At 39.8% G+C, this 27,209-nt stretch overlaps 1 protein-coding gene across 3 annotated transcripts in view; it reads left to right on the top strand.

Moving 5' to 3' along the window:
* The window catches only part of CEP162 (centrosomal protein 162), a 103,404-nt gene extending 96,720 nt beyond the window's left edge, over nt 1–6,684 (top strand). For all 3 annotated transcript variants that reach the window (XM_063666374.1, XM_054491867.2, XM_054491869.2), the window contains 2 exons: nt 5,076–5,210; nt 6,311–6,684. In XM_063666374.1, coding sequence (XP_063522444.1) covers nt 5,076–5,210; nt 6,311–6,517 — 342 coding nt within the window. In that variant the 3' untranslated portion in view covers nt 6,518–6,684. The remainder of the gene's footprint in view (nt 1–5,075; nt 5,211–6,310) is intronic.
* Nucleotides 6,685–27,209: the final 20,525 nt, after the last annotated feature.

Below are 27,209 nucleotides of genomic sequence, written 5' to 3'. Positions count from 1 at the left end.
AAAAACTGGAAGCATTCCCTTTGAAGACCAGCACAAGACAAGGATGCCCTCTCTTACCACTCCTATTCAATTGAACTTAGTATTGGAAGTTCTGGTCAGAACAATCAGGCAAGAAAAAGAAATAAAGGGTATTCATATAGGAAGAGAGGAAGTCAAGCATGTCCATTTGCAGATGACACAATTGTATATTTAGAAAACCCCATCATCTCAGTCCAAAATCAATATGGGCAAAGACTTCATGACTAAAACACCAAAAGCAGTGGCAACAAAAGCCAAAATTGACAAATGGGATCTAATTAAACTAAACAGCTTCTGCACAGCAAAAGAAACTAACCAGAGTGAACAGGCACCCTACAGAATGGGAGAAAATTTTTGCAATCTATCCATCTGACAAAGGGCTAATATCCAGAATCTACAAAGAACTTAAACAAATTTACAAGAAAAAAAACAACCCCATCAAAAAGTGGGCAAAGGATATGAACAGACACTTTTCAAAAGAAGACATTTATGCAGCCAACAAACATATGGAAAAAAATCTTATCACTGGTCATTAGAGAAATGCAAATCAAAAGCACAATGAGATACCATCTCACGCCAGTTAGAATGGTGATCATTAAAAAGTCAGGAAACAACAGATGCTGGAGAGGATGTGGAGAAATAGGAATGCTTTTACACTGTTGGTGGGAGTGTAAATTAGTTCAACCATTGTGGGAGACAATGTGGCGATTCCTCAAGGATCTAGAACTAGAAATACCATTTGACCCAGCCATCCCATTACTGGGTATATACCCAAAGGATTACAAATCATTCTACTGTTAAGACACATGCACATGTATGTTTATTGTGGCACTATTCACAATAGCAAAGACTTGGAACCAACCCAAAAGCCCATCAGTGATAGACTGGATAAAGAAAATGTGGCACATATACACCATGGAATACTATGTAGTCATAAAAAAGGAAGAGTCCATGTCCTTTGCAGGGACATGGATGAAGCTGGAAACCATCATTCTCAGCAAACTAAGGCAAGAACAGAAAACCAAACACTGCATGTTCTCACTCATAAGTGGGAGTTGAACAATGAGAACACAGTGACATAGGGAGGGGAACATCACACACCGGGGCCTGTCAGGGGGTTGGGGGTTAGGGGAGGGATAGCATTAGGAGAAATACTAATGTAGATGACGGGTTGATGGGTGCAGCAAACCATCATGGCACGTGTATATGGCACTATGTAACAAACCTGCACGTTCTGCAGATGTACCCCAGAACAAAGTATAACTTAAAAAAAAAAAGTTTAATGTATACTAGGAACTGTGCAAAGTGTTTTGTATGCCTATTTTATTTGATTCTCATCACAACCAAAAGAGTAGTTACTACTATTATTCCCATTTTAGATGAAGATATCGATGCTAAGGAAAGTGAAGTAACTTGTCCAGGCTTACCGACCACCATATAGAAGTGCCACCATTAGAACCTATTGCCTCTGACTCTAGGTCTCAGGCTCTTATTAATCATTACTAATTTATTTTACAAATCCCCTATTGTTGGCATGCAGGTTGTTTCCAGTTTTTTTAAATAATATGTACATAGCAGGAAGTATTTTTTAAATACATGTTTGCTTATTAAGTATTCAGTTATCTCTAGAGGATAATTCATTAAAATGCAAGGATTTTTAAAATACATGTACATATTCAGTTTTGATTATATTCTTAAAGGTACTTTTAGGTAGGTGCAATTAAAAGGAAATTTTCTCTATTTGTCTAAAACCAGATTTCTAAGTTTGTGTGATTTACCAGTGAATGTTTAATCATCAAAAGGTGAATGCACTAATTAATTCATGAATAATTGTTAAACACCTACCTCTCTGCCATGGGCAGCTCTAGGTGCTAGGAATAGTGAGGAGAACAAAGACAAAAATCTTTGCTCTTATGAAGCTTACATTTTATGTGAGGAGTCAGACAGTAAACATATATAAGGTTTAATAAAAAATGAGACAACATCTGTAAAGTGCTTAGCCTAATGCCTAGCGCATCATAGTGTAATGACTGACTACTACTTACCCTTTAAGACTCAATTCAAACATAGCCGCCTTAGGAATTCTCTGTGGCCCGTCTTCTCTTCAAGTTAGGTGTTCTCACTTATCTCACTACTCATTGGCCATCTCTTTATCATAGCACACCATATTAGAATTCTCATTCACTTGACTGCTTCGTTCAGAAAACCAGAGCTTCCTAACTGGTGTACCAGAAACAGGTGTATCACAAGATAGTAACAGCTGGAAATATTAACTCAAAATCATTTTTCAACCATTAAAAAGGTTACAGGAATTGAAATAATAATTGACCATTCTGTGTATGATTATGCCTTTATCAGCTTTCTTAGTTTAGTCATTAGTTTTTTAAAAAATAATTCTAATAATCATTATTTTAACACATACAGTTTTTATGCCCAACCAACACTCATCACCACAGCATGTTCTGTGAGGCCTCTCCCTGAGCTCTCTGCAAACCATCCCAATTATAGTCTGCGTAGTTCTTTGTTCAATGATGATATCGTCAGGGATACTCCACATTTAAAATAGATTGCCTCTGATTTAATTTGCTTGTATCTTTGCATGTTTTTCAACTAATGTAGATAAGATACTGAGATTTTCTAGTATTATTGTTATTAGGTAATAGGTGTTTTCATAGAAAACAAGAGTTATTGTTAATTCTATCCATTTTCATTTGGTTTTTGTTGCCTTTTGATGTAAACAATTAGCAAAATCTGATTCTTGTTGGAATTTCTTTTCATGATTATATGGAATAAAGAAGATACAATTAATTGTTTTCCCAAGCTCAATATGAAGGCACTGCACTACATTCTATGAGGATGGGGTCTATGTCTTTCATCTCTGGATCCCCAGGTCCTAAGACAGCAGCCAACACAGAAAGGGCTCAGTACTTCATTATCTCTACTTTATATGTATACATTTATTTGTGGAATGAACTACTACAAATTATAAAGTGATAAGGGCCATAGAGAATTACAAATAGAATTATAGGGAGTTAACAGAAGAAAAATACATACTCATTGAACTCTTTCTGTGCATGGGGCACTATACTATGTTGAGTGCTTTAAATGTACTTTTTTAAATTCTGAAAGTAACCATCTTACTAACAAATACCTTGTAGTGAAACTTAATGCATTAAAGAAAGTGCCAACTTCATTTTCATCTCCTTTACCAGACTGCCATACTTGGGAGGTAGAAGATGGTCCATTCATCTGGAACCTCTTAGAATGTGAGGTCAACTCAGAGCTAGGATGAACCTTTACTTTCTGGATATAGAGAATGAAAGCTATTAATTACTCTTAACAATCCAAGAGCTCTTTTAGGGCAGGCCTGGTGGTGACAAAAGAGCTCTTGGATTGTTAAGAGTACTTTAAAGTTCATATGGAACCAAAAAAGAGCCCGCATCGCCAAGTCAATCCTAAGCCAAAAGAACAAAGCTGGAGGCATCACACTACCTGACTTCAAACTATACTACAAGGCTACAGTAACCAAAACAGCATGGTACTGGTACCAAAACAGAGATATAGATCAATGGAACAGAACAGAGCCATCAGAAATAATGCCACATATCTACAACTATCTGATCTTTGACAAACCTGACAAAAACAAGAAATGGGGAAAGGATTCCCTATTTAATAAATGGTGCTGGGAAAACTGGCTAGCCATATGTAGAAAGCTAAAACTGGATCCCTTCCTTACACCTTATACAAAAATCAATTCAAGATGGATTAAAGACTTAAATGTTAGACCTAAAACCATAAAAACCCTAGAAGAAAACCTAGGCAATACCATTCAGGACATAGGCATGGGCAAGGACTTCATGTCTAAAACACCAAAAGCAATGGCAACAAAAGCCAAAATTGACAAATGGGATCTAATTAAACTAAAGAGCTTCTGCACAGCAAAAGAAACTACCATCAGAGTGAACAGGCAACCTACAAAATGGGAGAAAATTTTCGCAACCTACTCATCTGACAAAGGGCTAATATCCAGAATCTACAATGAACTCCAACAAATTTACAAGAAAAAAGCAAACAACCCCATCAAAAAGTGGGCGAAGGACATGAACAGACACTTCTCAAAAGAAGACATTTATGCAGCCACAAAACACATGAAAAAATGCTCACCATCACTGGCCATCAGAGAAATGCAAATCAAAACCACAATGAGATACCATCTCACACCAGTTAGAATGGTGATCATTAAAAAGTCAGGAAACAACAGGTGCTGGAGAGGATGTGGAGAAATAGGAACACTTTTACACTGTTGGTGGGACTGTAAACTAGTTCAACCCTTGTGGAAGTCAGTGTGGCGATTCCTCAGGGATCTAGAACTAGAAATTCCATTTGACCCAGCCATCCCATTACTGGGTATATACCCAAAGGACTATAAATCATGCTGCTATAAAGACACATGCACACGTATGTTTATTGCGGCATTATTCACAATAGCAAAGACTTGGAACCAACCCAAATGTCCAACAATGATAGACTGGATTAAGAAAATGTGGCACATATACACCATGGAATACTATGCAGCCATAAAAAATGATGAGTTCACGTCCTTTGTAGGGACATGGATGAAATTGGAAATCATCATTCTCAGTAAACTATCGCAAGAACAAAAAACCAAACACCGCATATTCTCACTCATAGGTGGGAATTGAACAATGAGAACACATGGACACAGGAAGGGGAACATCACACTTCGGGGACTGTTGTGGGGTGGGGGGAGGGGGGAGGGATAGCATTGGGAGATACACCTAATGCTAGATGACGAGTTGGTGGGTGCAGCGCACCAGCATGGCACATGTATACATATGTAACTTACCTGCACGTTGCGCACATGTACCATAGAGCCTAAAGTATAATAATAATAATAATAATAAAAAGAAAAAAAAAAAAATCCAAGATTCCTCTTACTTATATAAAGAAATTTTATACAAATATTCTGATTTTCAAGATTACCTGTTAAATTCTTGTGATCATAGTTTTTCATTTGCTTCATATGTCAATTTTAGATTACAAAACTCTTAGAAGAATTGAGAGAAGCCAAAGAAAACCATACACCAGAGATGAAACATTTCGTGGGCTTAGAAAAGAAAATTAAGCAGATGGAAGTGAGACATGCACAAAGAGAACAGGAACTTCAACAGGTAAAGTAAATCACATTTACATATTTATATAGGTCTTTACTTTTAAGTGCCTTTAATTTGCTATAGTTTTGTCATCCCTAGCAAAAATTACCACTTAAAGTGTTTCCAGTGTATTTTGATCTTGTTAAAAATTTAATAAATTTATAACTTTTACGAGAAAATGAGACTTTATATCTCAAGTGTTTGAAGATTGGTATCCTTATATCTGGAAAAAAAGCAAAAACTTGTATCATGTTCTTAATTATTGATGGATTCCTAAAAACTTACACATCTTACCCTGGGAACAAGGCATGGTGTTCCATATTCAAGTCATTTCAGCAAATGTTTATAAGAAATAAATTGTTTTAATATGATGATTTAAAATATTATATAGCTAGCACTAGTAATATTACTATACTTAATTATAAACAGATAAATTAATAGACGTTAAAAATAGCAGATGTAAGGGCATGATGTATTTTTAGGCACTTGCCTTGGTGCTGAAATTTAACTTGTTTGAACAGTATATTAGTCTGCTTGGGCTGACATAACAAAATATCATAAATCGGGTGGCTAAACAGGAGAAATTTATTTTCTCACAGTTCTGTAGGCCGGAAGTCCCAGATTGAGGTTTCGGTCAGTTAGGTTTCTGGTGAGGGCTGTCTTTCCAGCTTGCAGATAGCCACCTTTTTTCTCACTCAAACATGATCTTTCCTCAGTACCATGTGCGCAGAGGAAGGAAGAGGGGCGAGACGTCTCTTTGGTGTCTCTTCTGGTGATGATCTCTTGGGTCTCTAGTGGTGAAAACACTAATTCTTATCAAATCAAGTCCCCACTCTTATGATCTCATTTAACATTCATTATTTCCTTACTCCACATACAGTCACATTAAGGGTTAGGAAATTCAACATATGGATTTGAGGGGGACGCAAACATTTAGTTGCTAACACAGTTGGGATGTATATACTCCTTGAAGACAGAAAATGCTGCATCCATGCAGAGCATTATGATTTACCTGAGTTCCCCAAAGAAACCCCAGGTTTGCCTACTTTAAGATTGTTAAATGTTCCTCACCCACCACTATGAACTATAACAGCAATGTGGAATTTTTGTATTTGCAGATAATACAGCAAACACACCAAGTAGTAGAAACTGAGCAAAACAAAGAAGTTGAAAAATGGAAAAGACTGGCACAGTTAAAGAATTGCGAGCTGGAGAAGTTCCGCACAGAACTAGACTCAATATTAGATGTTCTCCGAGAGCTGCACCGGCAAGGGGTGGTTGTGCCAGTTGCTTTTGCAGATGAAATGAATGCACCAGAGGATTAATAGAAACTCAGATTTCATAATGACCTTATTAAAAGGCCTAAAGATGGATGGGATTGTGCCACTGTCAGGACAGCTTATGAAAAACAAGTGTTCCAATATGTTTCCAGAAAGCAAACAACCAAAGCAACATTTCAAAATAAATTGCCTTTAACCAATAAGAAAAAAAAGTATCATGGTGTATTTTACTAAAAATCATTAACCAGTCTCATTTTAAGTGATTTATGGACAGTCTCCTTTATAGCAGAGAACGTCTTACTTGTATGCTAGAAATAGAAAGAAAAGAAAATTGAACATACTCCGCCACATTTTTATTGATAATGTGAGGTTTTTAAAATTTTTATTTTAGATCCAGGGGGTACATGTGCTTGTTGTAACATGGGTGTATTGAAAAATGGTGGGAATTGGGCTTCTAGTGTATCCATCACCCAAATATTAAACACTGTACCCAATAGGTAATATTTCAACCCTTACTGCCTCTCACACTCTTTCCCCTATTGGACTCCCCAGTGTCTGTTATCTCCATCTTTATGTCTGTGTGTACCCATTGTTTAGCTCCTACTTTTAAGTGAGAATATATGCAATATTTTATTTTTTACTTCTGATTTAGTTCACATAGGATAATGGCCTCCAGCTCCATCCATGTTGCTGCAAATGACATGATTTAATTCTTTTTTATAGTTGCATAATACTCCATTTATATATATCTCTCTATATATATCTCACGTTTTCTTTATCCAGTCAATTGCTGGTAGATACTTAGGTTGGTTCCATGAATTTGCTATTGTAAATATTGCTGCAATAAACATACATATGCAGATATCTTTTTTATATAATGATTTCTGTTCCTTTGGGTAGATTCCCAGTAATGAGATTGCTCGGTTGAATGGTTGTTCTATTTTTAGTTCTTTGAGAAATCTCTATACTGCTTTCCATAGAGGCTGAATTAATTTACATTCCCACCAAGAGAGTATTCATGTTCCCTTTTCTACACATTGACACCATCATCTGTTGTTTTACAACTTTTTAATAATAACCATTGTGACTGGTATAAGATGGTATCTCAGTGTGGTTTTTGTAATTCTGTAATGATTAGTGACGTTGACCATTTTTTCACATGTTTTTTGGTCAGTTGTATTTCTTTTGATAAATGTCTGTTCATGTCCTTTGCCCAGTTTGTAATGGGATTGTTTGGAGTTTTTCTTATTGTTTTAGTGCCTTGTAGCTGATGAATATTAGTCCTATCTCAGAGAAATAACTTGCATATATTTTCCCTCATTATGTAGGTTGTCTGTTTATTTAGTTAATTATTTTGCTGTGCAGAAGCCTTTCATTTTAATTCAGTTCCATTTGTCTATTTTTCGTTTTGTTGCATTTGCTTTTAGGGTCTTCATTGTGAATTTTTTGCTGAGGCCAACATCCCGAAGAGTTTTTCCTAGGTTTTCTTCTAGCATTTTAATACTTTTAAGTCTTACATTTAGGTCTTTAATCCATCTTGCATTAATTTTTGTATATGATGAGAGGTAAGGGTCTAGTTTATTTCTTCTGCACATGGCAAATCAGTTTTCCCAGCACCATTTATTGAATAGGGTGTCCTTTCCCCAGTGTATATTTTTGTTGACTTTGTCAGAGATCAGTTAGTTGTAAGTATGTGGCTTTATTTCTGAGTTCTCTATTCTGTTCCATTGATCTATGTGTATTTTTGTACCACTACCATGCTGTTTTAGTTACTATAGCCTTGTATTGGAGTCAAGCAATGTGATGCCTCTGTATTTGTTCTTTTTGCTTAGGAGTGCTTTGGCTATTTAGGCTTTTTTTTTTTTTTTTTTTTTTTTTGGATATGCTGTTGGATTTGGTTTGCTAGTATTTTGCTGAGGATTTTCACATCTATGTTCATCAGGAAGACTGGCCTGCAGTTCTCTTTTTTCTTGTATCCTTCACTGATTGTTGGTATCAGGGTGAAACTGTATTTGTAGGATGAGTTTGGGAGGCATCCTTCCTCTTCAGTTTTTTTGGAATAGTTTCAATAAGATTGATACTAGCTCTTTGTATGTCTGGTAGAATTTCTCTATGAATCCATCTGATCCTGGGCTTTTTGTTGTTTTTGGAAGATGTTTTATTACTAATTTGATTTATTTACTCATTATTGGTTAATCTAGCTGTCAATTTGGTTTGCTCTTTCAATGAACCAACTTTTTGTGTATTGATCCTCTATCATTTTTTGGTCTCATTTAGTTCTGCTTTGATCTTTGTAATTTCTTCACCTTCTTCTAGATTTGAATTCAGTTTGTTCTTGTTTTTCTAGGTCCTTGAGGTGCGATGTTAGGTTGTTAATTTGAGATCTGTCTTTTTGTGTAGGCATTTATTCTATAAACTTTCCTCTTAACATTTCTTTTGCTGTATCCCAAAGGTTTTGGTGTGTTATGTCTCTATTTTCATTTATTTCAAAGAATTTTTTTATTTCTGCCTTAATTTCATTGTTTACCCAGGAGTCGTTCAGGAGCAAGCTGTTTTGTTTTCATGTACTTGTGCAGTTTTTGTTTGTTTTTGAGACGGAGTCTTGCTCTATCACCCAAGCCAGAATGCTGTGGTGTAATCTCGGCTCACTACAACTTCCACCTCCTGGGTTCAGGCGCTTCTCCTGTCTCAGCCTCTAAGTAGCTGGGATTACAGGCGCACGCCATCACACCTGGCTAATATTTTATATTTTTAGTAGAGATGGGGTTTCACCATGTTGGCCAGGCTGGTCTTGAACTCCCGACCTCAGGTGATCTGCCCACCTCGGCCTCCCAAAGTGCCTGGATTACAGGTGTGAGCCACCGTGCCTGGCCACGCTTGTGCAGTTTTGAGAGTTCCTTTTGGTATTGATTTCTAATTTCATTCCACCATGGTATAGGAAGATACCACACCATGGCACAGGAAAGCCCCCATCTCTTAAAAATATTTTTTAATTAGCCAGGTGTGGTGACATGTGCCTGTAGTCCCAGCTGCTCAGGAGGCTGAGGTAGAAGGACTGCTTGAGTCTAGGAGGTCAAGGCTGCAGTGAGCTATGATTGCACCACTGCACTTCAGCCTGGAACAGAGTAAGACCCTGCCTGTAAAAAAAAAAAAATTAAAAAATAAAAAGGTAAAAAGCAAGTGAAACGAATTTATATAATCTATCTAAATATTACCAGTATTGATAGAAAAATTGAGTTTTTGCATTTTGTCATACTAAATCTTCAAAATACATTTTACAGTTACAACACATCCCAGTTTGGACTAGCCATATTTCAAGTGCTCAGTAACCACATGCCTAGAGGGTAGTAAAAGTATTACAGTTTGCTATTTTTTATGTAAAAGAAATTTCAAGTTATAAATAATTTATTTTATTGAGTGTGTTTTGTGTATTTTTATCTGTGAGCCTATTAATGTATAGCTGCACCCATCCTTTCTTGTGTCCTTTTGACTATCTATGGGCCATTCATTCCAAATGCAAGCAATGCCTGGTTCTGGAACACAGGGACATGGAAACATCATATAATTACTTTCAGGAAAGGTATATCCTATTTTGATGACGATTCTATATTCTATTTTGGAACAAGCTATTTACATGGCAGGTTTTCAGTTCTATATATAAAGATCCATAAGTACTCTAAAAGCTATTTGTTACAACTAAAAACCCAGGAGCCACATCCTATTCCATAATCATTGCACTTAGGGGCCAGGATGAGAACACAGAAGATGGATACATCTCACTGTTTTTATAAAAATTCAAGCCCCAGAAGTGATCTATCTTCTCCTAGTGTGATGGTTAATTTTAGATGTCACCTCCACTAGATTATGAGATACCCAGAGAGCTAGTAAAGCATTCTTTCTGGGTATGTCTGTGAAGTTGTTGATCAAGAGATCGGCATTTGAATCAGTAGACCGAGTAAGGAAGATCCATCCTCACACAATGTGGACAGGCACCATCCAAATGGTTGAGGGCCCATATAGAACAAAAAGGCAGAGGAAAGACAAATTTGCCCTCTCTGGAGCTAAGACACCCTTCTTCTGATTTTGGACATCAGAACTGTAAGTTATCTAGCCTTCAGACTCCAGGACTTAAACCAGTGTCCCCCAGGTTCTCAGGCTGTTGGACTTGGACAGCACTACACCTCTGGCTTTCATTTCTCCAGCTTGCACATTACGTATCATGGGACTTACGCCCTTCCATCATGTGTCAACCAATTCCCATGATAAATCTTTATCTACATCTCTAAAGAACCCTGACTAATACAGATTTGTGGCACCAGGAGTTATTCTAGAGGAACAGAACTTTTAGGATGAGTTTCTTTAATTGGTTTTGGGGTTTCTAGAATTTGCTTTCTAATCTGATTGGACTTCAAGTGCTAAGGAGTCTATTTCCAACAGTACAGGGAACACTGATAGTCTGTGGGATGAACTGCTTATTATGATACACAAAATATCTGGATTGGGTACTCCTGATCAACCATTTGTAAGAGGCATGTAATTTAGTGATTCTGTGTATGACATTTTCAAAACTTGTGGAAAACTTAAGGAATATAATTATGTCAGTTGGTTACCCCTAATGTTGGTGGACAACATAATTTTTAAAAGGATGAGCTCAGGGATTTGAATTTCTGGCTCAGGCAATGCATAAATGATTTAAGAGCTTCCAGTGTGCTGAGAGAGAATCTGATCTCCTAGAACCACAAGGCTGTAATTGCTGAAAATAAACACTAGACCTCATCATGCAGTTGGCTGAGTTACAGCAAACTTCCAGCCTGACAGGGTGTCTACTGTTAAAGTGGGAGTGTTGAATAATTGCACAACAACAACAAAAACTTAGGTGAAAGAAATTGAACAAAAACACAAATTGGAAGAAATCCCATATTCATAAATTGGAAAAATATTGAAGTATCCAGATTACCCAATGTAATCTGCAGATTCAATGAAATTCCTATTAAAATTACAATAACATTTTTCACAGAAATAGAAAAAAAGTCCTAAAAGTTACATGGAACCACAAAAAGACCTCAGTAGCTAAAACAATCATAAGCAAAAAGAGCAAAGCTCAAGGCATCATACTGCCTGACATCAAAATATACTACAAAACTACAATAATCAAAACAGTATATTATTACAAAAGCAGACACATTGACCAGTGAGACCAGATATAGTGTCCAAAAGTAAACCCACACTTTTACAAATAATTGATTTTCAATAAAGGTACCAAGAACACACAATGGAGAAAAATAATCTCTTCAATAAGTGGCATCAAGAACACTAGATATCCACATGCAGAAGAATGAAACTGGATCCTTATCTCGCACCATATATAAAAATTAACTTAGGTTAAAGACTTAAATATATTTAAGACCTGAAACTAAAAATCCAGCCCTAGGAAGAGGGCTGAATCCAGGGTTCTGAGCAGCGTCAGTCTGCAGGCCCACTTCCACAGCTTCTCACAAGATAAGACACACTGGCTTGGAATTCCAGCCAGCCACTGGCCACGGGGTGGAGCCTGCCTGAGAAGGGATGGAGGCCCCAGGGGAAGGGGCAGGCTGCCACCTTAGCTGTTTGGTCAACTCAGCCCTTCCAGCCTGCAGGCTTTAGACAGTCCAAACAGTCTGAGGAAGGGTTCCCCCAGTGCAGCACAACTGCATTGCCAGAATGTGGTCAGACTGCTTCTTTAAAGAGGACTCATCTGTTCCCCTTCATGGGGCAGGACCTCCCAGCCAGGGCCTCCAGCCACCCTTACCTGCCAGTATTCTAGAAAGAGCTCTGATCTCTCCCTGGGATGGAGTGCCCTGGGGGAGGGATGGGACACCATCTTTGGTGTTTGGATGACTGGGCTGTTCAGCCTGTGGGCTTTGGAGAGTCCCAGCAGACCAGGGCAGAGGTGGTTTCCCAGCACAGCATGGCTGTTTTGTGGAGGCATGGCCAGAATGCTTCTTTAAACAGGATCCAGGTCCATTTTTTCTCACTAGACTGATCCTCCCAGCTGGGGCCTCCAGCCACCCCCACCCATGTTCTACAGCATTCAGAGTTCTAATTTCTCCCTGGGATGAATGAAATGCCTGGGTGTGGGAGGCTGGCTGCCACCTTTGCTGTTTGGGTGTCTCAGCCAGTCCAGCCTGCAGGCATTGGAGAGCCCAAATCGATTGGGGGATGAAGGGATCCCCAACACGCACAACTGTTCCACCAAAATGCAGCTAGACTGCTTATTTAAGAAGGTCCCTGATCCCGTTCCTCCTAACTGGGTGAGACCTTCCAATAGGGTTCTCCAGCCACCTCCTACAGGTGCATTCGACCCAACAACAGGTCAGTATTCCCCTGAGAGGAAGCTTCCAGAGGAAGGGGCAAGCCGCCATCTTTGCTGTTTCACAGCCTTCACTGGTGATACCTCCAGGTACTGGAAAAACCAAGATGACTAAGATCTGGAGCAGACCCCCAGCAAACTGCAGCAGCCCTACTGGAGAGTGGCCAAACTGTTAAAAATGAACAACAACAACAACACACACACCCCACATCCAAAGGTCAGCAACCTCAAAGATTGAAGACAGATAAGCCCCCAAACATGAGAACCAGAAAGAAATTGAATCCTTGAACAGAACAATAGCACATTTTGAAATTGAGGTAGTAATAAATAGCTTACCAACCAAAAAAAAGCCCAGGACCATATGAATTCTACCAGAGGTAAAAAGAAGAGATGGTACCATTCTGACTGAAACTATTCAGAAAAAAATCAAAAAGGAGAGACTCCTCCCTAACTCATTCTATGAAGCCGGCATCATCTTGATACCAAAACTCAGCAGAGATAAAATAAGAAACTTCAGGCTGGGCATGGTGCCTCACACCTGTAATCCCAGTACTTTGGGAGGCCAAGGTGGACGGATCACATGTGCTCAGGAGTTCAAGACAAGCCTGGCCAATATGGTGAAACTTTGTCTCTACTAAAAATACAAAAATTAGCTGGGTGTGGTGGTGCTCTCCTGTAATACCAGCTACTTGGGAAGCTGAGATAGGGGAATCACTTGAACCTAGGTATCAGAGGTTGTAATGAGCTGAGATCACACCACTACACTCCAGGCTGGGCAACAGGGCAAGACTCTGTCTCGTGAAAAAAAAAAAAAGAAAGAAAGAGAAAGAAAAAAGGGAAGGGAAGAAGGGAAGGGAAGGGAAGAAGGGAAGGGAAGGGAAGAAGGGAAGGGAAGGAAACTGCAAGCCAATATCCTTGATGAACATCAATGCAAAAATTCTCATCAAAATACTGGCAAACCAAATTCAGCAGTACATCAAAAAGCTTATCCACCACGATCAAATAGGCTACATCCCCAGGATGCAAGGCTGGTTCAACATACACAAGTCAATAAATGTGATTCATCACATCAGAAAACTGAACACAAAAATCACATGATTATTTCAATAGATGCAGAAAAGTCCTTCCATAAAATTTAACATTGCTTCATGTCAAAAACTCAAAAAACTAGGTATTGAAGGAATATACCTCAAAATAATAAGAGCCATAAATGACAAACCCAAAGTCAGTATCATACTGAATGAGTAAAAGCTGGAAACATTCCCCTTGAAAATCGGCATAAGACAGTGTGTATTAGTCTGATCTCACACTGCTGATGAAGACATACCTGAGACTGGGTAATTTATGAAGAAAAAGAAGTTTAATGGATTCACAATTCTGTGTGGCTGGGGAGGCCTTACAATCATGGCAGAAGGTGAAAGTCATGTCTTTACATGGCAGCAGGCAAGACAGAATGAGAGTCAAGCAAAAGGGATTTCCCCTTATAAAACCATCAGATCTCATGAGACTTACTCACTATCACAATAACAGCACTGGAAAGTATCACCCTTATGATCCAATTACCTCCCACCAGGTCACTCACACAACAAATGGGAATTGTAGGAGCTACAATTCAAGATGAGATTTGGGTGGGGACACACCCAAACCATATCAAAAAGGATGCCCTCTCTCACCACTCCTATTCAACATAGTACTGGAAGTTCTGGCCAGGGCAATCAGCAAGAGAAAGAAATAAAGTGTATTTAAATAGGAAGAGAGGAAGTCAAACTCTTTTTTGTTTGCAGATGACATGATCTTAAGTACAGAAAACACCATCAAGATGGCCAAAGAGAAACAGCTCTGGTCTGCAGCTCCCAGCAGGATCAATGCAGAAGGTGGGTGATCTCTGCATTTCTAACTGAGGTACGTGGTTCATCTCACTGAGACGGGTTGGACAGTGGGTGCAGCTCATGGAGGGCAAGCTGAAGCAGGGTGGGGCTTCGCCTCACCCAGGAAGCACAAAGGGTCAGGGAATTCTCTCCCCTACCCAAGGGAAGCCATGAAGGACTGTGACGTGAGGAACAGTGAACTCCGGCCCAGATGTTGTGCTTTTCCCATGGTCTTCACGACCTGCAGACCAGGAGATTCCCTGCGGTGCCTACACCATCAGGGCTCTGGGTTTCCAGCACAAAACTGGGCAGCCATTTGGGCAGACACTAAGCTAGCTGCAGGAGTTTTTGTTTTTTTTTTTTCCATACCCCAGTAGTGCCTGGAACACCAGCGAGACAGATCCATTCACTCCCCTAGAAAGGGGGCTGAAGCCAGGGAGCCAAGTGGTCTGGCTTAGCAGTTTCCACCCCCATGGAGCCCAGCAGGCTAAGTTCTACTGGCTTGAAATTCTCACTGCCAGCACAGCAGTCTGAGGTCAACCTGGGACGCTCAAACTTGGTGGGTGAAGGAGTGTCCACCATTGCTGAGACCTGAGTAGGAGGTTTCACTCTCACAGTGTAAACAAAGCTGCCGAGAAGTTTGAACTGGGTGAAGCCGACTGCAGCTCAGCAAGGCCACTGTGGCCAGACTGCCTCTCTAGATTCCTCCTCTCTGGGCAGGGCATCTCTGAAAAAAAGGCAGTAGCCCCAGTCAGGGGCTTACAGATAAAACACCCATCTGCCTGGGACAGAGTGCCTGGGGGAAGGGGCAGTTATGAGTGCAGCTTCAGCAGACTTAAATGTCCCTCCCTGACAGCTCTGAAGAAAGCTGTGGATCTCCCAGCACAGTGTTCAAGCTCTGCTAAGAGACAGACTGCCTCCTAAAGGGGGTCCCTGACCCCCGTTTATCCTGACTGGGAGACACCTTCCAGCAGGGGTCAAGAGACACCTCATACAGGAGAGCTCTGGCTGGCATCTGACGGGTGCCCCTCTGGGATGAAGCTTCCAGAGGAAGAACAGGCAGCAATCTTTGCTGTTCTGCAGCTTCTGCTGGTGATACCCAGAAAAACAGGGTCTGCAGTGGACCTCTAACAAACTCCAGCAGACCTGGAGCAGCGGGCCTGACTGTTAGAAGGAAAACAAACAGAAAGGAATGGTATCAACATCAACAGAAAGGACGTCCATGCAGAGACCCCATCCAAAGGTCACCAACATCAAAGAGCAAAGGTAGATAAATCCACAAAGATAGGGAGAAATCAGCACAAAAAGCTGAAAATTCTAAAAACCAGAATGCCTCTTCTCCAAAGGATCACAACTCCTCACCAGCAAGGGAACAAAACTGGATGGAGAAATGAGTTTGACGAACTGACATAAGTAGGCTTCAGAAGGTGGGTAATAACAAACTCCTCTGAGCTAAAGGAGCATGTTCTAACCCAATGCAAGGAAGCTAAGAATCTTGAAAAAAACTCCTCTAGTTAGAGGAGTTCCTAACTAGAATGACCAGTTTAGAGAACATCAATGACCTGATGGAGCTGAAAAACATGAACAACATGAGAACTTTGTGAAGCATACACAAATATCAATAGCCAAATCGATCAAGTGGAAGAAAGGACATCAGAGATTGAAAATTAACTCAATAAAATAAAGTCTGAAGACAAGATTAGAGAAAAAAGAATGAAAAGGAATGAACAAAGTCTCCAAGAAATATGGGACTATGCGAAAAGACCAAATGTATGTTTGTTTGGTGTACCTGGAAGTGAGGGGGAGAATGGAACCAAGTTGGAAAACACTCTTCAGGATATTACCCAGGAGAATTTCCCCAACCTAGCAAGACAGGGCAACATTCAAATTCAGGAAATACAGAGAACACCACAAAGATACTACTCGAGAAGAGCAACCCCAAGACACATAATTGTAAGATTCAACAAGGTTGAAATTAATGAAAAAATGTTAAAGGCAGCCAGAGAGAAAGGTCAGCTTACCCACAAAGGGAAACCCATCAGACTAACAGATCTCTCAACAGAAACCCTACAAGCCAGAAGAGGCTGCGGGCCAATATTCAATGTTCTTAAATAATTTTCAACCCAGAGTTTCATATCTAGCCAAATTAAGCTTCAAAAGTGAAAGAGAAATGAAATCTTTTACAGACAAGCAAATGCTGAGCGATTTTGTCACCTCCAGGCCTGCCTTACTAGAGCTCCTGAAGGAAGCACTGAAGTTGGAAAGGAAAAACCGGTACCAGCCACTGCAAAAACATAACAAATTGTAAAGACCATTGACACTATGAAGAAACTGCATCAACTAATGGGTAAAATAACCAGCTAGGATCATAATGACAGGATCAAATTCACACATAAAAATATTAACCTTAAATGTAAATGTCCTAAATGCCCCAATTAAAAGACACAGACTGGCAAATTGGATAAAGAGTCAAGACTCGTCAGTGTGCTGTATTCAGGAGACCCATGTCACGTGCAGAGACACACATAGGCTCAAAATAAAGGGATGGAGGAAGATTTACAACGCAAATGGAAAGCAAAATAAGCAGGGGTCGCAATCCTAGTCTCTGATAAAACAGACTTTAAACAAAGATCAAATGCGACAAAGAAGGGTATTACATAATGGTAAAGGGATCAATGCAACAAGAAGAACTAACTATCCTAAATATATATGCACCCAATACAAGAGCACCCAGATTCATAAAGCAAGTTCTGAGAGACCTACAAAGAGACTTAGACTCCCACACAATAATGGGAGACTTTACCCTACTGTCAATATTAGACAGATCAATGAGACAGAAAATTAACAAGGATATTCAGGACTTGAACTCAGCTCTGGACCAAGAGGACCTAATAGACATCTACAGAACTCTCCACCCCAAATCAACAGAATATACATTCTTCTCAGCACCACATCACACTTATTCTAAAATTGACCACATAATTGGAAGTAAAACACTCCTCAGCAAATGCAAAAAACAGAAATCATAAACAGTCTCTCAGACCACAGTGCAATCAAATTAGAACTCAGGATTAAAAAACTCACTCAAAACTGCACAACTACATGGAAACTGAACAACTGCTCCTGAATGACTACTGGGTAAATAATGAAATTAAGGCAGAAATAGATGTTCTTTGAAACCAATGAGAACAAAGACACAATGTACCAGAATCTCTGGGACACATTTAAAGCAGTGTGTAGAGGGAAATTTAGCACTAAATGCCCACAGCAGAAAGCAGGAAAGATCTAAAATCAACACCGTAACATCACAAAAGAACTAGAGAGGCAAAAGCAAACATATTCAAAAGCTAGCAGAAGACAAGAAATAACTAAGATCAGATCAGAACTGAAGAAGAAAGAGACATAAAAAATCCCTCATAAAAATAAATGAATCCAGGAGCCGGTTTTTTGTAAAGATTAATAAAATAGATAGACTGCTAACCAGACTAATAAAGAAGCAAAGAGAGAAGAATCAAATAGATGCAATAAAAAATGATAAAGGGTATATCACCACTGATCCCACAGAAATACAAACTACCATCAAAGAATACTATAAACACCCCTATGCAAATTAACTAGAAAATCAAGAAGAAATGGACAATTTCCTGGACACATACAATCTCCCAAGTCTACACCAGGAAGAAGTCAAATCCCTGAATAGACCAATAACAAGTTCTGAAATTGAGGGAGTAATTAATAGCCTACCAACCAAAAGAAGCCCAGGACCAGACGGATTCACAGCCTAATTCTACCAGAGGTACAAACAGGAGCTGGTACCAATCTTTATGACACTATTCCAAACAATAGAAAAAGGGGGACTCCTCCCTAACTCATTTTAGGAGGCCAGCATCATCCTGATACCAAAACCTGGCAGAAACACAACAAAAAAAGAAAATTTCAGGCCAATATCCATGATAACATTGATGCGAAAATCCTCAAAAAAAATATTCACAAACCCAATCCAGCAGCACATCAGAAAGCTTATCCACCATGATCAAGTTGGCTTCATCCCTGGGATGCAAGGCTGATTCAACATATGCAAATCAATAAATGTAATCCATCACATAAAGAGAACCCATGACGAAAACCACATGATTATCTCAATAGATGCAGAAAAGGCCTTTGACAAAATTCAACAGCCCTTCATGCTAAAAACTCTCAAACTAGGTATTGATGGAACGTATCTCAAAATAATAAGATCTATTTATGACAAACCCACAGCCAATATCATACTGAATGAGCAAAAACTGGAAGCATTCCCTTTGAAAACTGGCACAAGACAAGGATGCCCTCTCTCACCACTCCTATTCAACACAGTATTGGAAGTTCAGGCCAGGACAATTAGGCAAGAGAAAGAAATAAACGGTATTCAAATAGAAAAAGAGGAAGTCAAATTGTCTCTTTTTGCAGATGACATGATTGTATATTTAGAAAACCCCATTGTCTCAGCTCAAATCTCCTTAAGCTGATAAGCAACTTCAGCAAAGTCTCAGTATATAAAATCAATGTGCAAAATCACAAGCATTCCTATACACAAATAATAGACAAAGAGAGAGCCAAATCATGAGTGAACTCCCATTCACAATTGCTACAAAGAGAATAAAATAACTAGGAATAAAACTTACAAGGGATCTGAAGGACTGCTTCAAGGAGAACTACAAACCACCACTCAAGAAAATAAGAGAGGACTCAAACAAATGGAAAAACATTCCATGCTCATGGATGGGAAGAAATCAATGTCATTAAAATGATCATACAGCCCAAAGTAATTTATAGATTCAATGCTATTCCCATCAAGCTATCACTGACTTTCTTCACAGAACTGGAAAAAAACTACTTTAAATTTCATATGGAACCAAAAAACAGCTCGTTTAGCCAAGACAATCCTCAGCAAAAAGAACAAAGCTGAAGGCATCATGCTCTCTGGCTTCAACCTATACTACAAGGCTGCAGTAACCAAAACAGCATACTACTGGTACCAAAACAGATATATAGACCAATGGAACAAAACAGAGGCCTCAGAAATAACACCACACATCTACAACCATCTGATCTTTGACAAAACTGACAAAAACAAGCAATGGGGAAAGGATTCCCTATTTAATAAATGGTGTTGGGAAAACAGGCTAGCCATATGCAGAAAACTGAAACTGAACCCCTTCCTTACACCTTATACAAAAATTAACTCAAGATGGATCACAGACTTAAACGTAAGACCTAAAACCATAAAAAACACTAGGAGAAAACCTAGGCAATACCATTCAGGACATAGGCATGGGCAAAGACTTCATGACTAAAACACCAAAAGCAATGGCAACAAAAGCCAAAATTGACAAATGGGATCTAATTAAAGAACTTCTGCACAGCAAAAGAAACTATCATCAGAGTGAACAGGCAACCTACAGAATGGTAGAAAATCTTTGCAATCTATCCATCTGAAAAAGGGCTAATATCCAGAATCTACAAAGAACTTAAATTTACAAGAAAAAAACAACCCCATCAAAAAGTGAGTGAAGGATATGAACAGACACTTCTCAAAAGAAAACATTTATGTAGCCAACAAACATATGAAAGAAAGTTCATCATCACTGGTCATTAGAGAAATGCAAATCAAAACCACAATGAGATACCATCTCACACCAGTTAGAATGGCGATCATTGAAAAGTCAGGAAGCAACAGATGCTGGAGAGGATGTGGAGAAATAGGAACACTTTTACATTGTTGGTGGGAGTGTAAATTAGTTCAACCATTTTGAAAGACAGTATGGCAATTCCTCAAGGATCTAGAACCAGAAATACCATTTGACCCAGCAATCCCATTACTGGGTATATATCCAAAGGATTATAAATCATGCTACTATAAAGACACATGCACATGTATGTTTATTGTGGCACTGTTCACAATAGAAAAGACTTGGAACCAACCCAAATGCCCATCAATGTTAGACTGGATAAAGCAAATGTGGCACATATACACCATGGGATACTATGCAGCCATAAAAAATGAGTTCATGTCCTTTGCAGGGACATGGATGAAGCTGGAAACCATCATTCTCAGCAAACCAAGGCAAGAACAGAAAACCAAACACCACATGTTCTCACTCATAAGTGGCAGTTGAAGAACGAGAACACATGGACACAGGGAGGGGAACATCACACATCAGGACCTGTCGGGGGGGTGGGGGGCTACGGGAGGGATAGCATTAAGAGAAATAGCTAATGTAGATGACGGGTTGATAGGTACAGCAAACCATTATGTCACGTGTATACCTATGTAACAAAACTGCATGTTCTGCACATGTACCCCAGAACTTAAAGTACAATAATAATAATAAAGAAGTGGAGTGTTTTAAGAAAAGAAACCTCCCTCATCTCAGCCCAAAAGCTTCTTAAACTAATAAGCAACTTCGGTATATGAAATCAATGTGCAAAAATTGCTATCCTTCCTATACACCAACAACAGGCAAACCGAGAGAGCTAAACCTTGAATGAACTTTCATTCACAACTGTCACAAAAAGAATAAAATACCTAGGAATAGCTAACAAGGGAATGAAGGACCTCTTCAAGGAAAACTACAAACCACTGCTCAAAGAAATCAGAGAAAGACGCAAACAAATAGAAACATATTCCATGCTCACGGATAGGAGGAATCAATAGCATGCATATGGTCATACTGCCCAAAGCAATGTATAGATTCAGTGCTATTCCCATTAAACTACCTTTGACATTCTTTGCAGAATTAGGAAACACTATTTTAAAATGCCTATGGAATCAAAAAAGAGCCCAAAAAGCCAAGACAATCGTAAGCAAAAAGAACAAAGCTGGAGGCATCACACTACCCGACTTCAAACTACACTATAAGGATACAGCAACCAAAACAGCATGGTATTGGTACAAGAACAGACACATAGACCAATGGTACAGAATAAACAGCCCAGAAATAGGACCACACACCTACAACCATCTGATCTTCAACAAACGACAAAAACAAGCAAGGGGAAAAGGATTCCTTATTTAATAAATTGTGCTGGGAGAACTGGCTAGCCATATGCAGAAAATTGAAACTGAACCCCTTCCTTACACCATATATAAAATGAACTCAAGATGAACTAAAGACTTAAATGTAAATCCCCAAACTATAAAAACCCTGTAAGAAAACCTAGGCAATACCATTTAGGACACAAACATGGTCAAAGATTTGATGACGAAGATGCCAATAGCACTTGCAACAGAAACAAAATTTGACAAATGAGATCTAATTAAAGAGCTTCTGCCTAGAAAAAGAAACTATCCACAGAATAAACAGACAACCTATGGAATGGGAGAAGATTTTTGGCAATTGGTGCATCTGACAAAGGTCTAATATCCAGCATCTATAAGGAACTTAAACAAATTTAGAAAAAAATAAACAACCCCATTAAAAAGTAGGCAAAGGACATGAACAGACACTTCTTGAAAGAAGACATAAATGTGGCCAGCACACATATAAAAAAAAAAAAACTCAACATCACTGATCATTAGAGAAATGCATATCAAAACCACAATGAGATACCATCTCACACCAGTTAGAATGGCTACTATTATAAAGTCAAACAACAACAGATGCTGGCAAGGTTGTGGAGAAAAAGGAATACTTTTATACTGTTGATGGGAGTTTAAATTAGTTCAACCAATGTGGCAATTTCTCAAAGACTTAGAGGCAGAAATACCATTTGACCCAGCAGTCCCATTACTGGTTATATACCCAAAGGAATATAAATGGCTCTATTATAAAGACACATGCACACATATATTAAATATATATTTAGCCAACCTGTCATCATATCCCCACAGGACCTCCAAGTACAATTGACAGTGGGGAAAGGGCATAATAATTAAGACTAAATGCTGTGTATACATCCCAGATAATTTGGGAAATGTCTTGATAGCCCTGCAAGACATGTACCAACAAATCAAAGCTATGTCTGACCCCACATTGTTGATAGATCAATGGTTAATATCCTGGTTTGGTTTATTCTTGAGGAATGACAGCAGATTATTATACTTTAACCAAGTAGTGACTCTAATTCAGCTACTGTACCAGAGGTGGTTTTATTGCTTGAGCAAATTAACACATCTCTTGGGAGCTGTATGCAGCTATTAATCTGGCAAATGCCTTTTCTTCACACCTGTCCATAAAACCAACCATAAACAGTTTGCTTTCAGCTGGTAAGGCCAGCAATACACATTCACTGTCCTACATCAGGATTATATCAACCCTCCAGCACTGTATCACAATTTGGTTCACAAAGATCTCGATTGTGTTTCCCTTTCGCAAGGTATCACACTGTTCCATTTCATTAATAATGTTATGCTGATTGGATCCTATGAGGAAGAAGTAGCAACTACTCTAGACTTATTAAGACATTTACATGTGAGAGGGTGGGAAATAAAATCAACTAAAATTCTGGGTCCTTCTACCTCACTGAAATTTCCAGGGGTCCAGTGGTGTGGGGAATAGTAAGATATTACTTCTAAGGTAAAATACATATTCTTGCTTCTGGCCCCTCCTACAACCAAGAAGGAGGCACAATGCCTAGTGGACCTAGTTGGATTTTGGAGGCAACATATTACTCATTTGGGTGTATTACTCTGTCTCATGTACCAAGTGACCCAAAAAGCTACTAGTTTTGAGTAGGGTGCAGAATAGGAGAAGGCTCTCCAACAGGTCTAGGCTGTTGTACAGACTGCTCTGCCATTTGGGCTATATGATCCAGCAGATCCAATGGTGCTTGAGGTCTCAGTGGAAGACAGGGATGTGGTTTGGAGCCTTTGGAAGGACCCTATATGTGAATTGAAGCTCAAGCCTTTAGGATTTTACAGCAAGGCCCTACCATCATCCATAGATGGCTCTCCTTTTGAGAAACAGCTCTTCACCTGCTACTGGGCCTTAGTAGAAACTGAACCCTTGACCATGAGCCACAAAGTTCCCATGCGAACTAAGCTGTCTATCATGAACTGCATGTTATCTGACCCACTGAACTATAAAATTTGGGCATGCACTATAAAAATTGGGCATGCACAGCAGCACTCCATCATCAAATGGAAATGGTATATAAGTGATCAGCCCTGAGCAGGTTCCGAAGGCATAAGTATGTTACATGAAGAGGTGGCCCAAATGCCCATCGTTCCTACTCCTGTTATATTGTCTTCTTTCTCCCAGCCTGCATCTGTGGCCTCACAGGGGAGTACCCTACAATCAGTTGACAAAGGAAGAGAAACTCAGGCATGGTTTACAGATAATTCTGTAATATGCAGTCAGGGATGGAGGATATGCATAGGCTTAACAACATGGACCTCCACTCACCAAAGCCTTCCTGGGTATGGCCACTGCTAAGTGCCCAATATGCCAGCAGCAGAGATCAACCCTGAGTCCTCAATGCGGCACCATCCTCAGGGGTTATCAATCAGCTACCTGGTGGCAGGTTAATTACATTGGATCACTTCCATCATGGAAGGGGCAGCATTTTGTCCTTAGTGGAATAGACAGTGTGGATATGGATTTGTCTTTCCTGCATGTAATGCTTCTGCCAAAACCACCAACCACTGACTTATAGACTGCCTTATCCACAGTCATGGTATTCCACAAAGCACTGCTACTGACCAAGAAAATCATTTCATAAGCCAAAGAAGTATGTCAGTGGGCTAATGTTCATGGAATTCACTGGTCTTACCATGTTCTTCAACATCCTGAAGCAGCTGGCTTGATGGAATGGTGGGATTGTCATTTGAAGATACAGTTACAGTGACAGCTAAGTGACAGTACATTGCAGGGCTGGGGCAAGGTTCTCAAGAAGGTTATAGATGCTCTGAATCAGTGTCCAATATGTGATAGATTTTCTTATTGGCAAAATATATAGGTCTAGGAATCAAGGGGTGGAAATGGGAATGGCACCACTCCACATTACCCCAGTGACCCACTAGCAAAATTTTTACTCTCTGTTCCTGTGACTTTATGCTCTGTTGACTTAGAGGTATTAGTTCCAGAAGGAAGGATACTTCCACCAAGAGATAAAACAATGATTTCATTGACCTGAAAGTGAAGATTGCAATCCAGCTACTTTGGGCTCCTCATGCCTCTGAGTCAACAGATCAAGAAGGAAGTTACGATATTGCCTAGGGTGACTAATCCAGACTGCCAAGGGGAAATTGGACTACTACTCCACAATGGAGGTAGAGAACAGTACCTCTGGAATACAGAAGATCCCTTAGGGTGTCTCTTAGTACTACCATGCTGATATGGTTTGGCTGTGACCCCACCCAAATCTCATCTTGAATTCCCACATGTTATGGGAGGGACCCAGTGGGAGGTAAGTGAATCATGGGGGCAAGTCTTTCCCATTGTGTTCTCATGATAGTGAATAAGTCTCATGAGATCTGATGGTTTTGAAAACAGGAATTCCGCTGCACAAGCTCTCTCTCTTTGCCTGCTGCCATCCATGTAAGACATGACTTGCTCCTCCTTGCCTTCTGCCATGATTGTGAGGCTTCCCCAGCCACATGGAACTGTAAGTCCAATTAAACCTCTTTCTTTTGTAAATTGCCCAGTCTCAGGCATGTCTTTATCAGCAGCATGAAAACAGAATACAATAAATTAGTACCTATAGAGTGGGGCATTGCCAAAAATATACCCAAAAATGTGGAAGCTACTTTAGAACTGGGTAACAAGCAGAGGTTGGAACAATTTGGAGGACTCAGAAGAAGACAGGAAAATGTGGGAAAGCTTGGGACTCCCTAGAGACTTGTTGAATGGCTTTGACCAAAATTCTGATAATGATATGGACAATGAAATCCAGGCTGAGGTGGTCTCAGATGGAGATGAACTTGTTGGGAACTGGAGCAAAGGTGACTCTTATGTTTTAGCAAAGAGACTGGTGGCATTTTGCTTCTGCCCTAGAGATTGGTGGAACTTTGAGCTTGAGAGAGATGACTTAGGGTATCTGATGAAAGAAATTTCTTTTTTTTTTTTGAGACAGAGTCTTGCTCTGTCGCCCAGGCTGGAGTGCAGTGGCACCATCTCGGCTCACTGCCAGCTCCGCCTCCCAGGTTCACGCCATTCTCCTGCCTCAGCATCCCAAGTAGCTGGGACTACAGACGCCTGCCACCATGCCCGGCTAATCTTTTGTATTTTCAGTAGAGACAGGGTTTCAGCATGTTGGCCAGGATGGTCTCGATCTCCTGACCTCGTGATCCACCCGCCTCGGCCTCCCAAAGTGCTGGGATTACAGGCATGAGCCACTGCGCCCAGCCGATGGAAGAAATTTCTAAGCAACAAAGCATTCAAGAGGTGACTTGGGTACTGTTAAAGGCATTCAATTTTAAAAGGGAAACATAGCATAAAAGTTCTAAAAATTTGCAGCCTAACAATGCGATAGAAAAGAAAATCCCATTTTCTGAGGAGAAATTCAAGCCAGCTGCAGAGATTTGCATAATTAATGAGAAGCCGAATGTTTATCCCCAAGATAATGGGGAAAATGTCTTCAGAGAATGTTGGAGGTCTTCATGACAGCCCCTTCCATCCCAGGCCCAGAGGCCTAGGAGGAAAAGATGGTTTCGTGGGCTGGACCCAAGAGTTCCCGTGCTGTGTGCAGCCTAGGGACTTGGTGCCCTGCATTCCAGCCACTCCAGCCATGGCTGAAAGTGGCCAATGTAAATCTCGGGCTGTGGCTTCAGAGGTTGTAAGCCCCAAGCCTTGGCACAGCTACCCAAATAATACAAACTGAGGGAAACCCTTTTCTTTCCCACCTATACCTGCTTTATAAGATTGTTGGAAGATTAAGTTTGTTGAAGTACAGTATTAATTTGAGGGGAAATCTATAGGAGAAGAGGCATCAGGTTTCTTTAGTAGAATAAAATGAGTTGTAAATTCAAGTAAAACAAAAATGGAGTAGACTATAGCGGAGCAGACCAAACAAATGGAGAGGGTAATTATACAAGTTATGCATTCTTGGAGCACAAAAATGAAGTCAAGAACACAGCAGGAGTCTGACCAAGTGTATTTAGTCTCAGTAAAGCGTACCCTGCACTTATGGTCACGCTACCAATGGTTCCTATCTAATGGTATTGGTATTATAATAAAAAAACCCTTATGCAGATACAGAGGACAGATAATAGGAATAGAGCTACACAAGGTCTATGAAACTTCTTGAGGAAAAGTCTGGAATGGTTTTCTGAAAAGGATTTGCAAGGTACACACAAGTGAATTCATGAAGGAAAGAATTTGAGTTATTTATAAAGGTTGAAATTGATCCTGCTTACTGGAGCAAACTGGGTGCAATAAAGCATCTTGGTCTTTCACCAGCTCTGGGCTGTCAGGGTAAGGAATCATACCTTTGCAACCTCATGTCTTCTTACCTATTTTACTCATTATCAGGAATGAGTGAATGAAGCCATAGCAAAAAAGGGCAGGTGCTCACCCCCTGATTTGGAATCAGAGCCTTC

The sequence above is a fragment of the Pongo pygmaeus genome, chromosome 5 (assembly GCF_028885625.2).
Source record: "Pongo pygmaeus isolate AG05252 chromosome 5, NHGRI_mPonPyg2-v2.0_pri, whole genome shotgun sequence".
NCBI classification, from domain to species: Eukaryota; Metazoa; Chordata; class Mammalia; order Primates; family Hominidae; genus Pongo; species Pongo pygmaeus.
The sequence above is the reverse complement of the archived record's forward strand: the minus strand, read 5'-3'. Positions and strand labels throughout refer to the sequence as shown.